This window comes from Nipponia nippon, unplaced genomic scaffold (assembly GCF_047370975.1).
Source record: "Nipponia nippon isolate SJK-2023a ecotype South Korea unplaced genomic scaffold, ASM4737097v1 scaffold_2, whole genome shotgun sequence".
NCBI classification, from domain to species: domain Eukaryota; kingdom Metazoa; phylum Chordata; class Aves; order Pelecaniformes; family Threskiornithidae; genus Nipponia; species Nipponia nippon.
In genome coordinates, this window is record NW_028262336.1 from 100,960,787 (window position 1) to 100,985,435 (window position 24,649).

Consider the following 24,649-nt stretch of genomic DNA (forward strand, 5'->3'; position numbering starts at 1 on the left):
AACAAACTGAAAAAAGAGGTGCTTCTATTGCAGAGATACTTCTGTACTTCTACCCACAAAAGTGCTTTTATAGGATACACTGTCAACTCTTTGTGCAAATAAAAAATTGCATATATTAACCTTATTTCTGTGCTATAACACATTAGCATAATGTTAAATATTACTGTAGTGAAGGAGAAATATTTATTCATCAGCCTGCACACACATTTGTGTTTCAATATTTTGAAATTGTGTGGTTGATTGTTTCGGGATTTAATTATTGTGATTACTTTTCTCCAGTTACCTGGATACTATTTTACACAAGCAAATGCTAGTCTGCAAAATGAGATTAGACACACTTTGCTCTCCATGGCTACCTGTGAGATATATAAAGAGCCTCAGATTTCTGTTTTCTGCTTTTTCCTTTTTAGACACAAATTTCTTGGCTACTTCTTTTAATTCTTACTTGTAAACCTAATGCCAGCATTGTTTTCCATGGAGTATCCAAAAAAAAATAATTTTTTCCTGAATTTCGAGTTCTACAAAAACCCCTCAGCCATGTGTCCTTTGACTTCTTCTAGTTTCCCTCTCTCCCTTTCCAAGCAGACCCGAGATGGCTTGTGTTTGCAGGCACCCAGAGATGTGTTACCAGTGAAAACAGCAAGAGAGGTGCCTGGGCACCATCACTTTATTAATTCACGTGAATCAGATCTGTTCCAAAAAGCCTGTAAGACTTTCCTGTAGTCATCCTTGAACTCACCTGCTATAATAGCCAAAGATATGGATTCACCTCTTTTGGGGGTGGGGTTTTTTTTACCTTCTCTCCCCTCTTCAGTGTGGCTATCAAAAATTTTGGTGCAAGGCCTGCGGGGCCAGGAAGATGGGCCGCTCTTGAAGTAGCTGATAGAGCTTTTGCATCTTTTCACTAACGTGAATGATGCAAATATGCTAACATATTTTTATTTTGAATCAATCCAGCTCCTTAAAATGTGGCAAGGAAAGTGACAGTCCTGCATATTCATGACAGTCTATCACAGCGTAATATTGATAAAGTCTTCGCTGTAGAAAGTACCATCTGTTTGGTACCATTATTCTCTCTTGAATGTGAATGGTGGAAATGACCAGTTATTTTTTCTAATCTAATTTCAAGTTAATTTATCCTCTCTTTTTTTCAAATACTAGAGTACGAATTCAAGCCCTAAACAGTCTCGGAGCGGGTCCTTTCAGCCACACCATAAAACTGAAAACAAAGCCTCTCCCCCCGGATCCCCCTCGCCTGGAATGTGCTGCGTACAGTTCTCAGACTCTCAAGCTGAAGTGGGGAGAGGGAACTGCAAAAGCATTAACTGACTCCATTCAGTACCACCTTCAAATGGAGGATAAGAGCGGAAGGTTGGTTTTGGAATTGCTTTAATCTGCCCTGTATCGCTGTGGTCTGATGCTTGGGAGATGGCAGCAAAGGGCAAAATTCCGTATGCTTTGCTGAATTTACAACAGACGTAGGAGGTCGTCTCATCGGGCAAGGCAAGAAGGGCTCTAGTGTTCCGTGCTGGAAGTACAAGATTAAAAACCTCGCAGTTTTTTATTTACAGTTCAATATGAAGAGTTTAATGAAATGTTTCGTACCAGCCCACTTCTCTCTCTCACATTTGGTTAAGTATTTTGTCAAAGTATCAAGTTTAATCAGTCTTGTGGATTTTATATACTTGATATTGGAAGGGGTGCATTCTTTACTCTTTGTTGTCTTTATATGCAACTATTTTTAGTGGAAAATAAACTCATATAGTACAAATTATTGTTTCAAGGGATCCCTTCTCTCATGTTAAATAGGAATGTAAGCTGAGATGGTGCAGCAAGTACCCTTGCCTAAATGGTAAATACTACACTAGGTACCGTGTCTCAATCTCTGAGTAGCTTTAGCTTGACAGTGGGACAAAATAGATCTGCTAGGTGAAATTGCTCTGCTGGAAGGAGGAAAAGAAATTAGACTCTTAACTGGAAATATTCATTGCCATTACCAAAGACTAGGTCATGTGCAGGTACCATCTGTTTTAAATTTAAAAGAAAAAGTCGAAGTAGATGATAACCCCTGCAGAAAGAGGTAAATTCGTGCTGTGTCCTGGTGATACCAAAACTGAAAATCAAATGAGAGCTGCCAGATCAGTCTATGTAAGAATTATAACACGGAGGAGAGTGGCCAGTCTACAGAGCTCTCAGGATGGGACTTGGTGTGCACCACAAGTGCGACTCTGGCCTCCTGTGCAGATCTGAGTGAGCTTCATCAGTCACCCATCTCTGACCATGAGGTACAAGAGCAGTTGGATCCGTGATCCTTTCGTAGGTGTAGTAAGGGAGAGGTGCAAAGGAGCAAAAAGCTAAAGTCTAGTTACCTAATTTTGAAAAGCTAAAGATGTTGGGGGGAGTAGATGGCCAAAAAAACCAAAAAAAGGCAGTGTATGCAGTTCACTGAGAGAGAGAACTGCTATCCTGTCCCACTCTTTAAAGTGCAGAAGGGTTTCTGCAAACACTTAGGATCATTTTTGCCAAGAGGCAATCTGTAGTATTCTTTGTGTAAAAGAGATTTTTATTTCAAAGACATGAGAAATAAAAACTCAGCTGCAGAACACAGTTTAACTGAAATAAATATTTCTGGGCTTCTCACTAGATTCTGGGAAATTATGGGAATAGATTTCAAGACGGTACTGTAGCTACTTTGGAAGTCCTTTTCTGTGTTTAAAATAAGCTACTCTTTCCATTTTCAGGTTTGTATCCTTATACAGAGGACCATGTCATACATACAAAGTACAGAGACTCAGTGAGTCAACATCATACAAATTTTGTATTCAGGCATGTAACGAAGCTGGCGAAGGTCCCCTTTCTCAAGAATATGTTTTCACTACGCCCAAATCTGTTCCAGCTGCCTTGAAAGGTAAAGGTGCTTCTTTTTTCATCTGGGGGGGTTGGGGGATGGCAAGTTGGTTTGGGTGTTGTGTCGTATTTGGGGTATTTAGAATGCTAAGCCCTTTTCCAGGTGCAGGTAGGGATAGCAAGGGAATGCTCCTTTCATGTAATTGCCTAAGGCCTAAAATACTCGCTCCAAAAATGAGAGACTTGGGGCTCATGCATTCTTTGACATAAGAAGGTTTATACTTAGAATCCTTGCTTACCAGGAGAGAGTGACCAGACTGTTACAGTAACTCAAGGTGAAAATTCTACCTAGCATGTTTAGAATAATTATAAGCATAGCAGCTTTTTTTTTTTTTTTTTTTTTTTAATACGATGCACGCTTGCAGTCACCAAATTTTACTTGCTTGCTCTCGGACGATACCTAAACTAGCAGTAGAGACCTATGCGAATTGTTAGTTGTTGTTCCAGAAAACATTGCAGGAAGAATACATTTGAATCTGAATCTTTTGTTTCTCTGAGACGCAATAGCAGATAGAATACAGGATTTTACAAGTCGTTGGAATGTAACGTGAAGTGCTGGGGAAAGCAGAGCTAGCTGTCATTTTTGGGTGTTCTTCCTGCAGCACCGAGGATAGAGAGAATCAACGATCACACCTGTGAGATCGCGTGGGAGGTCCTGCCGCCCATGAAGGGCGATCCCGTTATCTACTGTCTTCAGGTCATGGTGGGAAAAGACTCGGAATTCAAACAGGTATGATGTGTTTAAGTTATTGTATTTTTCTTCTATTAGTATCTGTGATAACTAGTTTAGATTAAAGACTCTTGTGTTCCAGTATGTTTTTAGTCACCATGTTAACTTTTTGTTACTAAATAATATAAGGTAATATCTCCTAAAAGCATTGTCATAGAGAAAAGAGATTTAAGTAATATAAATACTGCAGTAAGTCGCAGCCTCTCTGGGTTACACTGATATTTACTAAATACAACTTGACACCTCAAGTCGTGAGGAAATTGTCCACTAATGGGAAGAACTGACAAAAAGAAAATACCCACGCAAGGCTACAGAATTGAGACTTATGAGAAAAAGAACAAAGGGTTCTCTTTGCTCTAAGAGCAGTTTGAAGGTGCTGGAGCCTGTCCAAAGAAGGCCAACAAAGCTGGTGAAGGGTCTGGAGCACAAGTCTTCTGAGGAGCGGCTGAGGGAGCTGGGGTTGTTTAGTCTGGAGAAGAGGAGGCTGAGGGGAGACCTTAATGCTCTCTACAACTACCTGAAAGGAGGTTGTAGCGAGGTGGGGGTCGGTCTCTTCTCCCAAGTAACAAGCGATAGGACGAGAGGAAATGGCCTCAAGCTGTGCCAGGGGAAGTTTAGCTTGGATGTTAGGAAAAACTTCTTCACCGAAAGGGTGGCCAGGCACTGGAACAGGCTGCCCAGGGAAGTGGTTGAGTCCTCAACCCTGGAGGTATTTAAAAGGCGGGTAGACGTGGTGCTCGAGGACATGGTTTAGTGGTGGACTTGGCAGTGCTAGGTTAACGGTTGGACTCGATGATCTTAAGGGTCTTTTCCAACCTTAACGATTCTATGATTCTATGAAGAGCTTTGATGTTGTCAAAGTCATACTTCTGTACAGGGAACTGCAGATGGGAAAGACCCCCAGCTTGTGCAATGTAGACATTCAGGTGCAGTGAAACTTTTCTAACATAATTCAGTGATGAGTTTTCTACCATAGGGCCATTTCAGTAGTAGGGCATGCTGTAACTACAAGGGTCAAGCAGTTGAGAGTGCGTTTTAATTTCAGGTTTGATGATCCAAAGACGCAGTTCGAAACGCTAAGCTACAAATTAGTCTGCATTTAAAAGAGGATGCGCAGTGCGAATTTCGCTTCCCTATAAACTGCCTGATAATTGACATGAAATTAGGCTTGGAAACTGTTTCACACTATTAAGCAAGCAGGTTTCCTTCCAGAAACACAATTAATTCTGGTATATTATAATTTTATTATAGGTCAATATTAAGTAAGCTTTGCCTGTGCTTTGGTAGATTATAGGCCTTAAGATTTTCATAATTCATAACTTTTAGTGTAGTGCTATGTTTGTTATGTTATGAACCATAATCCAAGGTGTTTGTTATCTTGCCATGTGAATATTCTTTACTGTAGCTTTAAAATTGTAAATGCAACCTTAAGTCTGTAAGTAAGGTGTGGTCAGTGTTGCTTGTCAAAGAAGTCAAGTCACGCTTTGATTAGCAATGTGCATTGCCAAATGAGCTGGACAAGAAAATAAAGGTTATGCTTTAAGCCTGGAAATAACAAAGTAGACTGAGGGGCATGATTCCTTTTGCCTCTCCAGAACAGTTTAGCGCAGTAAATTAAAATAAAATGAGAAGACTAGTTTGCAAAAATTAAAATTGGAACAGTCAAGAAGTAAACACGGTGGAAACGGCCTTTAAAATACTTACACGTGATGGTGACAATTTTCTTTGACATGGACAAAAAATAAACTGCCCGGGAGTCAGCTCCAAGCTGTTCGCTACCATTTCCCTGCCAAAACTTCACTCTCCTCTCCTCCTTCTCCCCGATCCGTTGGCCGAGTTGCTCATGTCGTTGCTCCCTACATGCTTCAGACAAAATAAGTTAGTAGCCTGCTGTTCGAGCTGCGTACATCAGTGAAGCTCTTAAAGGGCTTAGGAAGCAACCGTAGAAATACCTCCACCATTCGAGGGGAAGGCAACTTCTGGCAGGGCACCGGGGACCCTGTCCTCAGCTGCTGCTGGGGACAGTAACCCGTGTCAGCTGGTTGTGGGAACAATTCCTTGGGAGAAAGAACAGTCTCTAGGTTGTAGACTCCAGTAGAGCTCAGCTGCTTTAACTGTCAGAGGACTTTCTAAGTCTGTGAGTAGCCACAGGCACAGCAACAGCTCTTCAGACAACAAAATGGGAAGAGATGTCTTGCTTCTTTCATTGGAAGGTTGGTAGTTTGCCTTTGTGAAATACTGTCTAACAGTGTGATAACTGCAGAGAAAACTTCCGCATGATGTGATATTTCTGTATCCTGCTACCAATTCAATAAAGCAAATCCAGGTAACGGGGGGGGGGGGGGGGGCTGAGTGAAGGGGTTTAAAGAGAGAAGTCAAATTGTACTATGCTGCCCCCCCAATAGCTCAGTACCCATTGCTACACCTGTGAACAGAAAATTGAGCCCACATGGGATTTCGTTGACTTTTACAGGACCTTTACGTAGCTCCAAATTAATTAATTTGAGAAAGCAGCATTTAGATTTCACTGAATTAGGTGCTCCATGCTGGAGGGTTGCGAACTCACGTTAAGCAGCCACCTGAGAGACCCCTGGATAAGTCATCTGTGCCCTGGGGTCTCGTGAAATTCAGAATCACGGAGAGGACTCCTTGCGGCTTTCCTGATACAACGTTTATTGGGATAAATTATAATATTTTAAACACCTGCTATCTTAACTACAACAAAGTATGTTGGATTGGATTAGACTTAATGAAGTAGCTTGATACAGAGTTAATTACCGAAAATCCTGTGATACGATATTGTATATTACACCCCCTGGTGTAGTAGTTACGTTGTAAGTGGTCACTAAAACACCTTAACACTGGGGCTTCTGACAGAGCTTATTTGGCGCGTGCTCATCATGCCGTAAAAGCGCTTGGAGTTCTTTCCCTGTGTTTCACCAAAAGGACTGAAGACATTACATGCCGTTTAAATTGCCTTTGTGAGCTTTGCGTCCATTTTTCTCTGCATGGGGTGAAAACACTAGCGAGGGGTCGTCCTTTTTACAGGTACCTTCACCATGAACAGAATTCTAGAGACACACGTTTTTGTTTGACGTGTTGTTTTTTTTCTTTATTGCCAGATTTATAAGGGTCCGGACTGGTCATTCCGATACACAGGCCTCCAGCTGAACTGTGAGTACCGTTTCCGCGCGTGTGCCATTCGCCAGTGCCAAGAGACAGCAGGTCACCAGGACCTGATCGGCCCCTACAGCGCCCCAGTGCTATTCATCTCTCAGAGGACTGAACCGCCGGCCGGCGCCGCCAAGGACACTGTGCAAACCGCAAGGACACAATGGTCCCAGAGCGACCAAGTGTGTGCTGCTGTCATCCTTGCACTTTTTGCTATCTTTTCCATTCTGATTGCTGTTATCATTCAGTACTTCGTAATAAAGTGAAGAAAAGAGAGTTATTTTAGAACGCTGCCCATTACATTTTACTTTCTCATAATCTAAAAGTAATTCTGTTCTCTTGCTTTTACAAAAACAGGCATTTAGCACCAGGCGTTGGGACTGATGCAAACCTTTTCAGCCACTTTAAAATGCTTACTGGTAGGTGTAGGCTGACACACGTCATTAGAACGCAAGCCACAGAAATACAATCTTTTCTTTAATATGCCTTCTTGCAGTACAAACTCTGTATGGGGCAGGCAAGCAGTGTTTAAGGAAAAGGGTTTGACCAGTACAGACGAGTGTAAAAATGGTTTCCTGGCCCACGCTTTTAAGGGTTGCTACCGTAACAGGGAAGAATGTGTAGATCGCATTTAAAACTTACACTAACAAACTTGTGCTGTATACAATATTAATCTGATGCTGTGAAAGCAATTTAGCGCTGTATTTCTACCTCCTCATTTGTCTTAATTATTTGGGAAGCAGGATTTATGCTGAAAAACAGAAGGGGCTTTTCTCAGGCAGCAAATAATAAACTGGATGGAAGAGTATGCATGAAGGAAGCTTCTTACCTGATAAATGTGGAGTTCTTCACTGCAAGTAGATGTTTTCGAAAGGCCACAAGGGGATGGCACAAGTGGTTTATCTTACCCCCAGGATTTGACGTTTACTTACAAAAACGCCTCTTTTACTTCTTACGAATATAGAAGGGAGAGTGGGAGAGAACTTCTTAGACTCATTATTCAAATTGAAAAACACATTTCCCAAGTCGACCTTTGATTGGATGCAGTTTATACAGATGTCTCTGCCCTCTGATTTTGGCTAGTTAATAGATTTTTGAGATAACAATTCATGAATTTTTGCTGTTTCCCCAACATTCACTTGCCATATCCACCCGAATCAAGCACTGCCTTTTTTTTTGTTTGTTTGTTTTCTTCCTGTCTTTTCTTTCTTTCTTTGGGGCACCAAATCGAAGACGAAGTGTAGTAATTTGCACCAGAAAACTTAAAGCTGCTTTTTTCTTGAGATCCTAATGTTTAATGTAATGTCTCTTTGGATACTGTACCAAATTGTTGATTGCATGTAGTTAATGTTGCATTAGAGCACTTTGCGATTGCATAACTCATCAATGTTTTGTGAGCTTGCATTTGTGAGTTCTTGAATGACCAGACTGAATTTTATCAAGTATCCCATTGAACATCTTGCTAGATGTCAATGATTGCCGGTGACACACAGCTTGTAGTGAAACTATCTTTAAAAAAAAAAAAAAAAAAAAGAAAAAAATCCTTGTCTCATCACACTTAACGTTATTTGTTATACACTTTGTAATTAGCTATTTTTAATTTATTTGCGTTACAAGATAGTGGATCATTAACGACTTCTAGTTGTGTTCAGTTTAGCATTTTTAATGGTATTAAACACTTCTGTCGGTCTTAATAATAATAAAAAAAGGAACCTCTGTCTTGTGCTTTGAAGATCTCTGAAGAATTTCTCTTATATTAGAACGGGCATGTATTGTAATTGTTTATACGTCCAATGATCTGTGCTGTAGAATAACGTTGCTGAGTTTCGTTTTCTTTTTAAAAAAAAAAAAAAAAAGAAATGGCGAAGAACTTGGCCTCCACGTGGCGAGAATGATCTGTCTTTAAAAACGTACTGTATGTTTACATTTTATTTCCAATTTGTCATTTGTACGTATAGGCTGATACCTTCCCGCAGGATACCACGATAACTGATGTTTTCTAGAACCTTCTTAAAAGTGCCGTGTTTGGCAGTGCAAATGAGGTTGCGTGTAACAGCCCAGAGATTTCTTAGGGTTGAATGTCTAAAGCGGTGAGATTTGTTACTACAGTTAATCTGCAGTGACTTATGTTTTTCATAGTAAAAATCAAATGAGCTCCTATTTTTGATAGTCATTTAATAGTGTATTTGCCATTTGAGCCTCAGTGCATATTACTGCATTGAAGACAGTTTTTAATGTAATCTTAATTTTACCTCATATACTGTACATTCCAAAAATAGATAAAAAAAACTCTAAACTTTTTAAAACGTTATAGATACACTACCAAACATATCACTTTACAATTGTACAACGTCGGGCTCCATGAAGACGAACCTGTATAGTCTGATAGAAAATTACATAAACTATGTAGCAAAGTATCTTTAAAAATCTGTGGAAAAAATAAAAGTATCATTCTTTTTTGTTGTCGTTGGTCCGTCCCGTTTGCATGTAACACTGCTCCCGAGCCGCGGGCCCTTCCCGCAGGCGGTGGCACCTGAGGGGTGGCCGGGAGCTGGGCAGCACCCCTGGAGGAGCGACGCTGCCCCCGGCAGGGTGGCAGCGGCGGAGGGGGCTGAGGCGGCCGCATCCCCCAGCGGCATCTGGGGCGGCGGCGGGAAGGGCAGCGAGGGCGAGCCCTGGCCGTGGCCGCCGTGCAACGAGCGGCTGTGGTTGGCACTGCTGGTGCGGGCACTCGGCCCTGTCATGGCCGTCTGCCTGGGGCTCCTCGTGGTCGGCTGCATCCTGACAGAGCTGGTCATCTGCGGCTACCGCGACGTGAAGACCGCCACCACCCTCTGCCTGGGCCGTGTGGCTGCCTCGGACCTGCTCATCCTCCTGGGGCTGCCCTTTGACCTCTACCGCCTCTGGCGCTCCTGGCCCTGGATTTCCCTTCAGGCAGCTGCTGTGCTGCCTCTGCCACCGCCTCAGCGAGGGCTGCGCCTACTGCGCCATCCTCCACGTCACCGCCCCCACCGTGGAGCGCTGCCTCGCCATCTACTTCCCCCTCAAGGCCACGGTGGTTGTCACCAAGTGCCGGGTGAGGGCTGTCATCAGCGTCCTCTGGGCCTTCGCCTTCCTCTCCGCCAGCCCGTTCTTCTTCCTGGTCGGTGCGGAGCAGCCTGACAACCACACCGACTTCAGCCGCGAGTGCAAGCCTGCCCCGCGGCCATGGAGTCCGGCCTGCTGGCCACCATGTTCTGGGTCAGCACCTCCTACTTCGTCCTGCCTGTCATCTGCCTCAACGTCCTCTGTGGCTCCATCAGCCAGGAGCCGTGGGGAGCAACGCCTGCCCGCGGGCCCCCGATGTGGTCCTCCAGGAGAAGGGGCACCGCCAGACCGTCAAGATCTCGGGTGAGTCCCTCCTCCATCCCCCCAGGGCTGTGGGCCATGGCTGGGGCGAGGAGCGGGGCTGCAGCCTCCGCAGCTCCGGCGCAGGGTAGGGATGGCGCAGGGGAACACCCCAGCCACACCGCCGAGCCCTGCGGCACTCCTGGGGACTGCTGCGGTGGGGATTTCTCTCCCTCGCAGCTGAGGCTTCACCTACCATGGTGTAGCGCTGCCCATCCAGCAGCCTGACTGCCTTCTGTAGATATACCCTTTTTCTGAATTTTACCAGGGAGAACCAAGTACAAGGTAGTCTGCGACCTCAGAATAACTGTGGTAACGTCAGTAGTCTCTTCCAGTGGGCAGCAACACCTCTGGGTAGTAAAATTCTGCTTCTGAAAGATAAGTTTGATTTTCTTAGTGGTCTTTCATAGTTCTCCTAGGAGTAAACCCAAGGGCAACCCCAAGCAGGCTGAAAAACAGCAGCTTAACCCTTACGAGCCGCTTGCAGACAAATCATAGAATCATTAAGGTTGGAAAAGACCCTTAAGCTCATCGAGTCCAACCGTTAACCCAGCACTGCCAAGTCCACCACTAAACCATGTCCCTAAGCACCACGTCCACCCGTCTTTTAAATACCTCCAGGGATGGAGACTCAACCACTTCCCTGGGCAGCCTGTTCCAGTGCCTGACTGCCCTTTCAGTGAAGGAGTTTTTCCTAATAGCCAACCTAAACTTCCCCTGGCACAGCACATAATACCAAAGCGCTTCCTGCTGATGTAGGATGCTGTTAATTTTTAGTTCATTTTTCTCAGTCATACGTTCGTTACCCAGACCGCAGTCCGCCCTGGGGCTTTACAGTTTGTAAACAGTGACTGATCTGAAGGGGAAAAAAAAAAAAAAAAAAAAAAAAGGAAAGAAAAAAGAAATCCAACTATTGATTAATGAGCATAAAACAAAATGTCCTGGTTATTTTTTTTTTTTCTGCCTTTAGTGAAGGTTTTACATGCTACATGAGAGACTTCTTTTACCAGGGATGTAATCAGCAGGATGGAAATAGCATAGCACAAACAAAAGAAACTAATAAGCCCAAGAGAGTACCTTTCACTAACTTCTTTGAGGAAGGTATTTACATTGGCGTAGGCACAAGGTTTACCAACAGAAACACCTATGTCCGTGATCTCCTCAGAATCCACGGGACCAGACCAATTCCCCCCTCATCTCCAAGAGCCAGCAGCACTACGCGTGTGATGTATTTCAGGCGTAAACTTGCTTTGGCTATATCCCTTTTTTTTTTTTTTAAAGCTCTGAGAAGCACCAAGGATGCTCCATAAATGATTGTTTGTTTTACTTATGTGCACTTATAAACAAAAATAATTAAAAATATGAATACAGTAATACGTTTATGTAATTGTTCCTCATCTGCTCCTCCTATGTTGCTATTGCAAGAGTGTTTGTATTTGTTTGTAGTGTGCTAAAACACCACACCAGACCAGGAGAAGAGCTGGAGTGACTCAGGCTAGAGATCCATCTAGTCAAATATCTGTTTCCAGCAGTAGTTGTGTTGGGATACCTGTAGGAGCTTCAGTGGAAAAAAAAAATCAATAGACCAACTACACTGTAAGCCTTTAAGTTAGCAACCATCCCATTACAACAGCGCAAATTCAGTGGGAGCTTGGGCGGCCGAGGTTCAGCCCTTACGCTACGGGCTTTTCCAGTACTGTAGACATACTGAAGGACAGCTCTGTAGCGAACGGAGCTGCTGTGCGCTTCTGCAAAACCACCTCTTCTGATTCTGAATTTCGTTTTCATATCACACGCGTGGCATCACAGACGTTGCCAAGGAGAATCTTTTTTGTGCTTGATGTTATTATACGGATGATACATCACGGTTAGTTGTTTACATTTTTTCTCAGCAAACTCATCTCATGGTTTAGCTGAAGATTTTACCAGTTACCTTTTAATCCAAAGACTAACAGTCAGACTTGATGCTATTCCCATTTTCATGGTTTTCCAAAAATTTAATGCCATCATTTCTATATATCACTTGCAGTGGTTAGAAGAACCTGCAAAATCAGCCATGTAAAATTTAGTTTACTGGATGGTTGAGAAGTTAACTTGCTCCTTAACTACCGCATGTGTTATTTTGTCTTAGAGCTGTGGTGGTTCTGGCCTTTGTAATTTGCTGGTTGCCTTTCCACATTGGCAGGATCACATTTATAAACACCCAGGACACCCGATGACGCTGTTCTCCCAGTACTTTAATATATTCGCTCTGTGTCTTTTCTACCTGAGCGCATCCCTCAACCCTATCCTCTACAACCTCATTTCGAAGAAGAACAGGGCGGCAGCCTACAAGCTGCTGTTGCCACACCGAGCTGCGGAAAGGGCTTTCACCGTAACGAAAGACGCTGGCGGCTACGCAGAGACCAGTGCTAGGACAAGAAACGAGTACGCCACCAGCTTCTGAGGCTGCAGCCTGCACTTTTCCAGGCGTTCTCTGCAAAGGAAGGGAACTCCCGTTTCATGGGAGAGTGGCAAAAGGATGGGCATTTGTCAGGCTGCATGGTGTTTTGTAACCGTTCGTATTTTGAAATACTTGTGTGTTTGTTAACAGAGCAAGCAGGGACCATAAAGTAGTGAGCATGATGTGCAACTCGTGAAAGTTAACTCAACAGGAAAAGATGGAGTAAATTGCCAGTGAAACTGTGATTTCGTTTTATTACATGTTGTTCATTGCATGTGTTTTGTGCAGTTTCTAGTATTTTCTAAAAATCATAACATCAAAGACCACAAAGGAGGAGGGAGTTTGAGGTAGCAGCTCCGCTTGGGTGCAGTAATGGGTATAAGTCCCAGACAGCCTTTGCCATTTTAAAATGGTTTTCTTATAAATGAGATTTTACGAAACAGTCTTGCAAGGAGATGGACGCAAAAGAAATCACCCCCCACCCTAAACATCCTTGGAAGAAGGGGACAAAGTACCTGGTCTTGTAATCATGAAGGGAGTTTCCCCAGACGGTTTCACTGACTCTTCCCTTGGGAAAGAGTCTCCTCTGCTCAGCAGCCTCTGGGCTTAACCCTTTTGGTCTGACCCATGCGATCAAATAAGGTCTCTTATTTATATACCAGTAACCAATCCCCTGTGTCTGTAAGAGCTCAGATATCCCTGATCGCTTCCTCACGATAGACCCATAGCGTTTGGGTAACATTAGCAGTATGTGTCCACTGCGTCACATTATGTACTACGTGTGCAAATAACACACCGAATTAACCCGTCTCGCCACAGACGAGACCCATCACCCAACATGCTGGACTGCGCCCAGGACTTACTGCTACGCAACGCTGCACTGCAAGTCAAAAACGAACTCACGAATTTTGCTCCAAAGATTTTAAATACAAACTTAAACTATACGATTTAGTACGAACTCCATGTTCAGGTGCAGCCAGACTATCTTTAAAAGAAGTATTTCAGAAGTAGTTTCTGTACAGGCTATAAAATAGAAGGGAAAATGGACTAGAGGTGCAGGGCAACTTTGCCAGGCAGAGAGAAGGAAATGATGGTGATATTGATAATTTTTAAAAGAGAGAGAAAATGATGGGATGTAAAAGAAAAGCACAAAGAAGGGATGGTAAAAAAAAAAAAAAGCATGTCGAGGTACTCTGTGTCTTAAGAGAAAACTGAGTTACGGTGAAATGCACAGGAAGGAAAATCGGTGGTTTGGCACAGCCCACGACTGACCCTGGACACTTGTTAGAGCGTGACTGTACATTGAACCAAAATTAAACACCTGAAGTTTGAAAGGGATCTAAACCCGTTCATTCTTAAACATGTGAACAGGTCTTTCTGAACAGAGTGGAAAGAAAGTCCTCCCACGGACCGTAGCCTAAAGCCACAGCTCGGCCTCTCCCACTCAGGGACCTGCAGCCTCGGGCAATGCTCAGACCACCTGCCCCACACTTGAGGAGCTGCCAGGCGCCCACCGCTGACTGCCAAACATCACAATATAAAAAAAAAAAAAAAAAAAGAAAAGGAAAGAAAAATATCTGGTAGCTCAAGGGCAAGTTGAGAAAAGACACCCAGAAAATCCATGGAAACCCTTCTCTGGGAGGGAGGCTACATCTGCGAAATCTTACTAGCTTGATGCAGGCACATAAAGCTTGTGAAAGCTTTACAGTCTAAACAGCTGTGACAGAGAAAGAAGAGTGATGGTCTCTAATGAGCAGCTTGTTAGTACGAGATCTACCTGTGGTTGGTTGTGCATCCAGCCTCCCGCAAGCCCGCTCTGAAGGCAGCTGGGACTGCTTAATAAATTTATTGATACCTGCTTTTAAGTCTGTAGTTTGTCACAGCAGGTAGGCTGTCCCTTTAGGCAGGCATAAACAAAGCTGCTGAAGTTATTGGGAAAATGTTTGCATATTCTGTTAACTTCAGTTAACTATTCCCGCTGATAAGACCCAGGTTCATTCTAACTATAGTCAAGTTTTCTCATACTTACGATCCCGGTGTATCAGAAACAGGGAAAGCAGCAGCCACTGCAATGGGTACTGCTGGGGAAAGCGCCAGAAAGTCACTCCCTGCCACTCTTCCTATTTTCTAATTTCCATATTCATTAAACAGCAATACATGGTATATACAACTCCACAATAAATTAGGGGTATGATATTCCCTGGCTCTAACATAACCTCACTTGCAACGTGATAACACCATGTCACCATTTCACTTAATATGACTCTAAATTAAATATGTATTAGACTATTTAAATTAGACAATTGCTGTTAGATATCTATTCTAAAAATGGAATTTGTATTTTAAAAATAAACATGGAAAACTAGTTGCTGCTTACTGTAAGAACCAATATTTCTCCTCTCTCTTTAATCAGATAGCCCGATCTGCATGTGTTGATGCTCATAAGGGAGTCAAAGCATCTTTCACTCCTAATTAAGCTGATGCTTCAGGGTTTATTGCTTATTTCCCATGCAGCAAAATACATACAGAGGTGTAATGTACTCAGTTTAAACTAAAACTTTTTCTGGATTGGAAACAAATAGTTCTTCTGGTCCTTGTGGAGCCTCTGCATTTGTTTTTTTACCAGATGTTTTATAATTTACAAAGAATTTCACAGTGCTTTATTACAAAAGGACAAACAAATCCTATTTTCCTTTCCTCTGTCTCTTCGGAAGTTCTGTGAACCAAGCAAACAAGATTTCTTCCAAGGGGATCTCCTGCAAGGAACTGAAACCTTTAAACATCAGTTTCCAAATGCCGCCATTCCAAGAAGTAATTGCCAGAAACTGGATAGCGGCACCAGCTTTGTGGGATCCTTCCAGGGAAAAAGCACAATGCTGTGACGAGCCTGGGGCATCAGCAAAGACCCACCTGGGGATGCACAGAGCAGCCCTGGGGCATCCCACGGACAACTCATTCCCCGCATGCCACTGTCTGGGGGATTCTGGCATCAGGGCTGGGTGCGAGGACTGTGACCTCCTCCCCCAGCCTCCACGTGTCACCCGGGGGGCACCCAGCTAGGTCCCCTTGGAAAGCAGAAGTCCAGTGGTACACACCCGGTGTGGGGGTGGCACATACCCAGGGGGAAGACAGAGAGCAGCGGGGCTGACAGTTCTGTCCTTGCTTCGTCTTTCCCCCAGGTCACCCTGTCTGCATGCCACCCTTTTTCCAAGGTGAGCCCCCCTGCTTCTGTCTCCCCCTTTGGACTCGATTTGGCATCTTCCTCCCTTGCTGTGGAGCATGGATAACCCTGTCTGCCTGCCTGCCTTTCTTTCTTTTCCCTTTCCTCCTCCCAGCCACGACTCATCTGACAGATTCATTTATCTCCCTTTCAGAAGTTCTCTGCGACAAATATTTCTGCCAAGGGTCACGTCCAGGCTGCCAGTGGCTGCTGTTGAGCTGGTGGTGAGAGCTGGGTGCTTTTCTTCCCCCAAGACACAGAGGGAGGAAGCCCTTGCTTTATGTGCCTTCAGGTTTGAGGCACTAAACCCAACCTCAAACTCCCAGTGGCCACAACAAATCTCAGTTCAGTCTGGGTTAGCAGTTAAAGGTGGGAAAGTTCACCTTGGAAGAGCAGCTGTTGTGGTAGCATGGATCCCATCCCCCCCACACAGCCACCGGTCCTGGGGCCCCCAGAACTGAGCATGGCTCAGGCAAAAAGGCAGGGCACGAGATTAATTTCCAAGTGTCTTCCCTTTTCCCATGACACTTCAAGGCAAACTGTGAGCCAATATGCAAAGTCCCTTCTACTCAGCTCATCTCAGGCCAGGGTTTCCACTTTTGCTGTCACCAGAAGGTCTCAGCGCAGAGTACTGAGCATAGAAAGACTCAGGACTCTTGCTGGGAGCAGATTTGCCTCCCTCAATCTAGCCTGTCAGGTGTAACTCAGTGTCACACATTTAGATTCCTTGGACTCATTTTTCTTTCCGAGAGGAATATGAAGGAAAATAAGCAGACGTCATTCTTGGAGCTCCCCAGTGGGCAACCAGCTGCCCGTCTCCTCGTCCCACCCCACAGCCACCCTCGAGCCCCAGCACGTCCCCTGGGTGCAGCCAAGGACGTACCCACAAGGTCAACGTTCAGCAGAGGCTCTACTTTCCACCCCAGCTGCTGCGTGGGGAGGTCTCGCCTCACGCCCTCGTGCTATGACCGGCCAGCTGGAGCCTCCTGAGGTGCCCGAGGCTCACTCAGAGGCCCTTGCTCTCCTTCCCTCCCTGGCAGGCACAGCTGAGCTCACCAGCCCCCATGGCAGGCAGGGGGCTCATGGCTTCCCTTGGTGCCTCGGAGAAGGGCTGTCTGACCTCACAGGGAGAGCTGTCCTAACTACATGACACCACATAACTCTGGGTTACCACTTCTTCAATGCCATACGTTGAGATACATTGAGAAATAACAGGGCAGAGTGTAGTTTTAGGGAAGATGCTCTGAGACTCCATGAGCCTTCCGGGGAATCTTCTGAGAACAATGAAACATCCCCCGAGCACAGCAAAAATGCAAGGAGGCCTCAACCAATTTCTCGGACATGTTTAAATGCAATAGATCATTTATAATACCATTGTCAGGAAGTCAAAAAGTAATAGATACACTTCAATTAAGCGGGCAAGAACTGAGCCCCCTGAAGTGCAGTGAAGAACATAGTTTAAAACCAAGAAATCAGGTGACCCTGGCAGACATGGAAGCAGGGGAAATGCTCAATCCCCAGCAAAGTTGGTGGGGCCTGAGGGCTTCAAACAGAAACACTAAATAAAAATAAACACAAATAAAAATAAAAAATAAACAAAAGCACAAGACATGACATAAATATGTCAGCTTTAAAACAAGTTGTTCTTCACCTTTCAGGCACTTCATGGCTTTGCCCTCTCCTTGTCAGTCATCTCTCTCTCTGCTATTCAGAGAGCTGACGCTGCTGCCAAGCGCCCCGTGATGCCCATCTCCATATCCACATTTGCTGCGGGTGGGTGGAAGGAGTTCCCAGACAATAGTGTTGGTGCCCCAGGCCACTTGCATGGTTGGGAAGAGGTCCCCCCTAAATGCCCTCAAAGCTAATCATCATCACCCTTCAGATCTCTCCTTAAGAACTCACCTTTCTTGTGATGCTTTTTGTCAAGTCTCCAAACCAAAGCCGGAGCTGAGTTCCAAGTCAGGTATAACATACAGTGCCCTAAACCTGGGACTTCACCAAATACCAGTCATTAGCAACAAAGAGCCCAAACTCAGCACAGTAAACCAGCCTGAGACGCATCACCCAGAAATCACTGAAACCAGTATGGAGAGGCAGAAATGCAAACAAGATGAGAGGGTGTATTTACCTGGAATGGAAGGAGAACCGCCACCAGTGCATGGATGCTACACAAGGCACTCAGATCCCTCTGGAGGGTGGTGCAGTCGCTGTATCAGAGACGACAGCCACCCTGGCCAGACTAGGAGATAAAAGGCAGCAAAAGGATAAAAGTAACTTCCCCCCCCCCCTCAGAACTTACTTAAGATATCCTACATGACAAGGTGGGATCCCAGGTGCCCTCATACCCTGCCCTCCCAGGCAGCAGCCACTAATGGGTCTTATAGTTGCCACAGTGGAAGTGAGTCACCTCTATGTCAGTGCTCTCAGAAACTCAGCTATGATGTCAGACTCCTGCTGAGCGTCATGAAGCCCATGACAGCCCCACAAGACTCAGTACCTGCCTGCTGTTACATCGGGGGTACCTGTGCACTGCAGGACTCTGCAGCATTTCTGCACTCTGAAGCTCTGCAGAGGTTGCAAAGCAATTCCAGGAAGCCTGTAAAAGCAACAAAAAAACAGCCTGGCTTCTGCTATAAATCAAGGATACCAGCACGGACTGGCCTGCAGCTAAACTGATTACGAAGGGAAGCATAAGGCCCAACAAGTGTGTAGCTCCTGTGCAACAAATTTTGCCCATCTTAACAAGGAAATCTGTTCCCCAATTTGAATTTCTGTCTGCTCTTTGTCTGTGCTGTATTGCAAGCTGTGTTTTAACCCTGTGAAAGCAGAGGCTGTCCACAGCCACAGAAGAGGAATCTGGAAAGAGGCTGAGTTTCCCTCTCTCCTGCAGCAAAAGGGGTTTTATTGCAGTAAGGTGTTGTAAAAGTGAGACTTAAAGTTCAATGGCAAGGTTCGCTCTGTTACTTACTGCAATATAATAATGATTCAAAGTTACCAATACAAAATCTTAGTGCGCTATAATTCAAGGTCATGTGCAATATTGGTCACTCACCAAAGGTCTGCAGTTGGTAAGGGGTCTCTCAGCCTCAAGGAGTAACCTTAAGAGGTGTCCCAGTTCAAGGGGAGATCACCGCTGTACAGCCAGCTCCTTAGCAGGGAGAGCTCAAAGGTGGCTCACTCAGGCTGTCCTAGTTATGGAATAAAGTGGTTGGCTCATGGTCAAATTACCTGCAATGGAAAGATAAGCATGAGACTCCTTGTACCCACAACTTTTTGTTCCTTGATAAATGAGTCTTGAAAGAACCCCCTGCTATTCATGTGCTAACTGCATGATCGGTGTTCCAGTTTCCAAGCCCACGTGCATCGATGCTCACCGTGTCGCCCTGTTCCTGTGTGGGTTTTCAGAGAACAGCTTGGAACTAGAGAAGTTCTTGACCTGGTTACGGCTGAGGCCTTTACCTCCTTTGGAGCCTGAACCAACCTGCCAATAGTTTGGTCAAGGAGTCGAGCGCATCTGTCACAGCGATGAAACACGGCAGCTGTGGAAAACAGAGCACCAGCAAACTCAACTCTAAGTCCAGAGCATCAGAGCTCCCACATTTATATCCCATTGGAGCACTGAGCTGTAGCCGAGCTGATGTGCAGCAGATGCCTCCGTCCCTAGGTGAGGGCCTGTCCTCCAACAGGGGTACATGCAACCCCTTCTTAATGCAATGCACCGGAAGGAAGAAATTCCCATCTTGCTTATAAATTGATTTATTTTCCTCTCATAATTGTTTTCATTAATGTAATTAATTCCTGGTTGTTTGCTTGATGTCATTTCAATTATTAGATTAACAGATATTTTTTCATACTTAACAGACTGATGAGGCTGAAAGATGTACCCGGTTTTGCTTGACAGCAGCACAAAAAACTTTCTTCTAATGAGTTGTCAAAAAACACATCACCAGCAGAAACGCCTTAAGCATGGCTTGCAGAAATTAAAAAAAAAAAAAAAAAAGCCTGTTGCATTTGCATGGTATAAACAAATAGCAGATATCTCCTGTATGAACTGATGGGCCTAGCTGTTAGTGATGTTTAACAGCTCACTGATAAAGCTTTCTCAGAGGAGGGTTCTTTTTTATTTTTTAAATCCAGAAGCCAAACCAAAGGTCAGCGTAGAACTACTAGAGATGACTAAAGATTCAAAACTCCAGGAATTAAGCACAGTAAGTTCTTCTCAGGGGCTCCCTTCTTACTAGTTTTGAAACAGATAATCAGCTTCACTGCAGATCATTATACCCCAGCTAAGACCTTAGGATAAGTGTAAAGTCACCCGCATTAAGAGGGTGAATGGTAGTGCAGGAAACCATATTTCAGGATCTAAAACCTGAAGTGCACAGATGCAGAAAGACACCACAAAGCAGGTAACTGCAATGCGGGAATAAGTTTGCTCAGCAAATCAACCCCAAAAAGATATGCAAACAGGTAGTGATGAGAAATGAGATTCTCAGTCCATGGATATCATCAAGATAAAGGTGATGCAAGAAGCACCAGAAAAGCCCAGCAAGACAGCTCAGTAAAATCTGAGTTAACACTGCAAACGCTGCTATGTTGAATGGCTATTAAATTATTCAAAAGGGTAAAATCCTTAAGTGCATGAGCCAAGACAATCACAGCTTTGTGGCGCTGAAGGTATCACAGGGTACCTTCACAGATGGAGACATGTCAGAGGTCTGAGAACGCAAGTGATGTGACAATTTGACATGACAACTTCCAAAGCACATTTTGGCAGAGTCAGCTTTAGGAACGGGCTTTCTCTCATCTACCAGATCAAAACATAATACATCAGAGATGAGAGCCTTCTGGGGCAGTTAGAATGAGAAATCTTAGCAAATGGGTCTGCCAAGTAAAGAAAAAGGCAGGGGGAGAGGGGTGTTAAGCAATCAATCACTTGAATGAATTGGGTTTTTAAGACAGAGATGCAGAAACAAGCTGCAGCAGTTGAGAGACGCAGTAAGTTTTTCCAGCAGGTCTGATTCAAGCAGAAAAGGCTCATCCAGAAATTCTTGCCGATCTGTAAAGTCACATACTCAAAATGGCAGCTCGGAGGCTAACGTGCTGGTTGACTGGAAAGGCTGAATTGCCTTGAATTGTATATAAAAGGGACAGCGAGGCTAAGAACCCCTTTTCCTCATTATGTTCCTCTACCATCTTCTTCTCCACTGACACCTCACCAAAAGAAGCACACTTAGTCCCTGGGCAGGGATGCTTTCTGCATTAGGGTCGGTGCCGTTCTCCTTTTGACAGATTTTCAGGACTGACATGGTCCCTCCCGGTCCTGCAGTAAATGAGCACCCTCCTCACACTCCACACAGATGCTGTTGTCAGCTGCCCTCTAGCTTTTAGCTGCAGCTTTTGGTGGGAAGCACACAGGAGCAGCAAACCCCTTAGTCCCAGTACACTGAGAGCTTTCAAATTCAAGATCAGAATCAGATGAAAAACCAGCATAGGATGGGACATATCTACAGATCGCGCGGCCTCCCCTCTTATGAGGAAGACTCCCGAACAATGAGGTAACTTCAACTTACAGGTGACTGTTGCTGTAAAGTTGATTTCCACTTATTTTGGGCTTGCTGACCCCTGAAAACCCCACCTCCATGCCCAGCTGTGAGTGGAAGCACTTCAGTCAAATACTGTGGTCTGAATCAACAAGCTACTGGTGAGAGAAGCCAATTCTCCAACACAGTGGAAAAAACACTACAAAATCTAACAGAGCAGTGAGACTTCTTGCAAGCGTTGGTTTGATTTTGGGATACCAGGGGATGATCGTACTGAAAGGTGTCACCCTTTAGCTTGCTGCAGGTCTATTTTAACACAAAAATCTCTCTCCTCTGCTTTCAGCAATGGTCCAGATGCATTTGGGAGATTGGTAAGTGAAATACACACATCTTTTTGTAGTCTTTCATAAAGACTGGGTCTAGAAAGGAAATTTTCCGAATGGGAAAAAAGTTCATCTTAGATAGTCAGGCAACAAGCAGTAACTTGCACAACACTGGAATCCATTTTACACCATAGAAGAAACAAAAGGATCCTCAAAAAGAAACAATTCGTAACTTAATTCATGCTCTCATCTAGTTTTTAGACTTATATTGACTTTATTCGTGACTCACAAAAGATTCTGTATTGCTTTAGGTCATGTCCTCAGGATTTCAGTCCTTTTTAGCCCTTTAATTCCAGATGGTCTAGGACTCACTTCTGAAACTCTTCAAGATGGGATTTTATAGTCATTGGCTCTGAATAATTATTTTGGTTTTTCATACATGACAGCAGTTTACGGATTTATCTCTGAAAATTTAGCCACAGAACAGCTTTTACATATCCTGATATTTGGAAAAAGTGGCAGAGACATTAAACACACCACCACAGAGGCTCTGGTCAAAACACCCATAGGTCATTGGTAGGTGCCTTGGTTTATACAGACCATGAAGCCCAGCTAAGCTTATTAATGAAGGCTGATCCCTCCAGATGCATATGGTGAAAGCTGAATAAACTGCCAGAGCACAAACCCCAAATCTGTCATAACACCAGAAAGTAGAGCATAGTAGCCGAGGCTCTGGTTCTTGCTCCAGCTGCACCATTTGCAGCTGAGCCACCTGTTGCAGAAAATAACTTTCTGGGACCCCCTTCCAGTCTGGCTGACATGTCCAGGCAGGCAGCTGCCATCTCCTGCAAGGGTAAACAGCACTGAAGTCTCAAACTATATTCTTAGCCACTACATAAAAAACAGCCAAAATTGTTTCCCAGTTAACCACAGTTGTTCAGAGAGCCAACACAACCCAAACATCACAGCTTTACAGCATGAGCAGGGAGATGAGGCAGCAGACAAACAGTTAATTTTGCTTAGGCATGAAGTGGTATGTCAGTCTTGGGCATCTTCCTGCTTCTCTCACACTTTCACAGCAGTACACAAACATTGAATTCTCTTCAGAGGGTAAAATACCAGTACAATTAAACTACATCCGAATTAAGCACAAAGAACTTAAAGTATATTAAACACGGCACTTGCACAAACACCCACAACCGTAACTTTCAGAGGGAGATGACTTTCACAAGCATACTTTTGCCGCACTGTTTCCCCAGCAAGAAGTCCACACTTTGGGGCAAGCACTTCTGAGACAGGGTGATACTGCCTCTGCGGTCAGGCCCAGCTACTTCAGGAACTCCATCAAATGCATCCTGATTTAATGTTCCTGGAAACATCACAAGGGCAACTTCAGCTGCATTTTCAGATCTTTCTCTGAATAGTAATTATTTTTAATAGAGTTCCCAAGGAGGAAAAAACCCTACTCGTCTTGAATCCCACATGCATTACTTCAGGAAAAGAGTCTCTTGCCAGAGAAAAAGAAGGGGAAACCCAAGTAGCAAACTAATTGAGGGATGCGAACATCACCTCAACTGTGCAGCAGTTTTGCCTGCTAGCACCGTTGTCTGTTCTTCATCTCTCCACAGCATTGTCAGGAGATTTGACCCACAAAAACAGGCAAAAAGCCAGAGTGGCCTTCTGTGGGCACCGGGTTCTTTCTGAAAGCCTGCTCTTTGAGAATTATTTCCTGGAAAAGGATTTGGGCATTTATTTTTAATGACTGCAACATACAGCTGATTCTCCTCCTCTTTTTCTTTACTCCAGACTCTGCCCACAGCCCTCCTGGGACCATAAGACTTCATGTACTTTCAACGGATACCTCAACCATTTTCAGGGATGTATCACATTCCTTCCACAAACCATTGTTTCTTTATAAATGTACACGGTTTTGGGATGAAGTAACTCCCTTGTATTAAGTTTCAAAATCTTGAAGCTATTGCATACTACAGCCCTTTTATAATCAGTAAGAATTATCCAGTTAATTACAAGTAATGATCTTCATAAAAGAAAAGATATGAAATATGAAGTCTAAGTATATTCTAATTTAACATCCATTAACCTGTTAGCCCAGGAACAGAGGTAGTCAAATCCCATCAAACTAGCTCATCTTTCAGGAGCCCAGTGCCTTGATATCCAAGAGGCAAATATACCCTTCATTACTGACTCAAATCAAGATAAAGATTGTTTAAAAAAACCCCACTCAAAACAATAAAAAACACAGAAACAAAGAAAGAAAGAAAAAAAAAAACCCAACCCTTTTCTGCTCTCTTCCAACCTTTCTCTCACCATGGCCTTAGATAGCCAAAGTAGCAACCCCAGAGCCAGTCTTCCCAAGTCTGACTGTTGATTCATACGTGACGGAAAGTTTTGGTATCTCTGCTGGCTGTCATCAACTAGTTACAGCAGCCACAACATATCTTTAAAGAAGGAAAAATATCTGCTTCCATAACTTGCTCTATACAAACAAGGCCTTGCTCATTTTCCTACACAGGTGTAATCACCATATAATAAATCCGCACTGGAAAGACTTGGTTTCTACCAACAAAACGATGCCTGGGGAAGCTCTGCTCTTGCTCCCCAGAGGAAGCAAGCGGCGTGGGTGAAAGGATGGGTTTTGCAGGTGTAACATCTCACCTGAAGAACAGCAGTGCTGCAGCAGTGACAGAAAGGAACACGATTCTTCACACACTTAACCAAGGCAGTTAAGTTAGCAAGACATTTAGCAGGGCGCAACAGAGATGATCCCGACAAACAGAAAACCTCATGCTACAAGCCACCTGTTTGGCAAGCCGGCTGCAGAAGCACCTTCTGTGCTGGGGAGCGGCCAGGGTGTCCCTCGGATCCTTTTTTTGCCCGCGGGCTTGGATTTTACCCGGCAGGCCACCA

General features: G+C 44.3%; 2 protein-coding genes and 1 long non-coding RNA gene across 18 annotated transcripts in view; 2 read left to right on the top strand and 1 right to left on the bottom strand.

Moving 5' to 3' along the window:
- Positions 1-9,270, top strand: part of FNDC3A (fibronectin type III domain containing 3A) — a 125,639-nt gene extending 116,369 nt beyond the window's left edge. For 15 of the 16 annotated variants that reach the window (XM_087756761.1, XM_087756755.1, XM_087756758.1 and 12 more), the window contains 4 exons: positions 1,162-1,371; positions 2,742-2,908; positions 3,510-3,637; positions 6,760-9,270. In XM_087756761.1, the coding sequence (XP_087612887.1) occupies positions 1,162-1,371; positions 2,742-2,908; positions 3,510-3,637; positions 6,760-7,074 (820 nt within the window). In that variant the 3' untranslated portion in view covers positions 7,075-9,270. Of the gene's footprint in view, positions 1-1,161; positions 1,372-2,741; positions 2,909-3,509; positions 3,638-6,759 lie in introns of those variants that run through there. The other variant, XM_087756769.1, reaches the window with a different exon arrangement.
- Positions 8,887-12,641, top strand: MLNR (motilin receptor). The gene is given in 7 exon segments (XM_087758757.1): positions 8,887-8,898; positions 9,332-9,733; positions 9,735-10,008; positions 10,011-10,121; positions 10,124-10,198; positions 12,329-12,409; positions 12,412-12,641. Coding segments are annotated over 7 exon segments (1,185 nt in total).
- Positions 12,642-18,382: 5,741 nt separating this feature from the next.
- LOC148055892 (uncharacterized) lies at positions 18,383-24,549 on the bottom strand. The gene is made up of 3 exons (XR_015704841.1): positions 24,398-24,549; positions 18,911-19,086; positions 18,383-18,454 (listed from the first exon to the last, which is right to left on the bottom strand). It is a non-coding gene; the product is annotated as an uncharacterized LOC148055892 (long non-coding RNA).
- Positions 24,550-24,649: the final 100 nt, after the last annotated feature.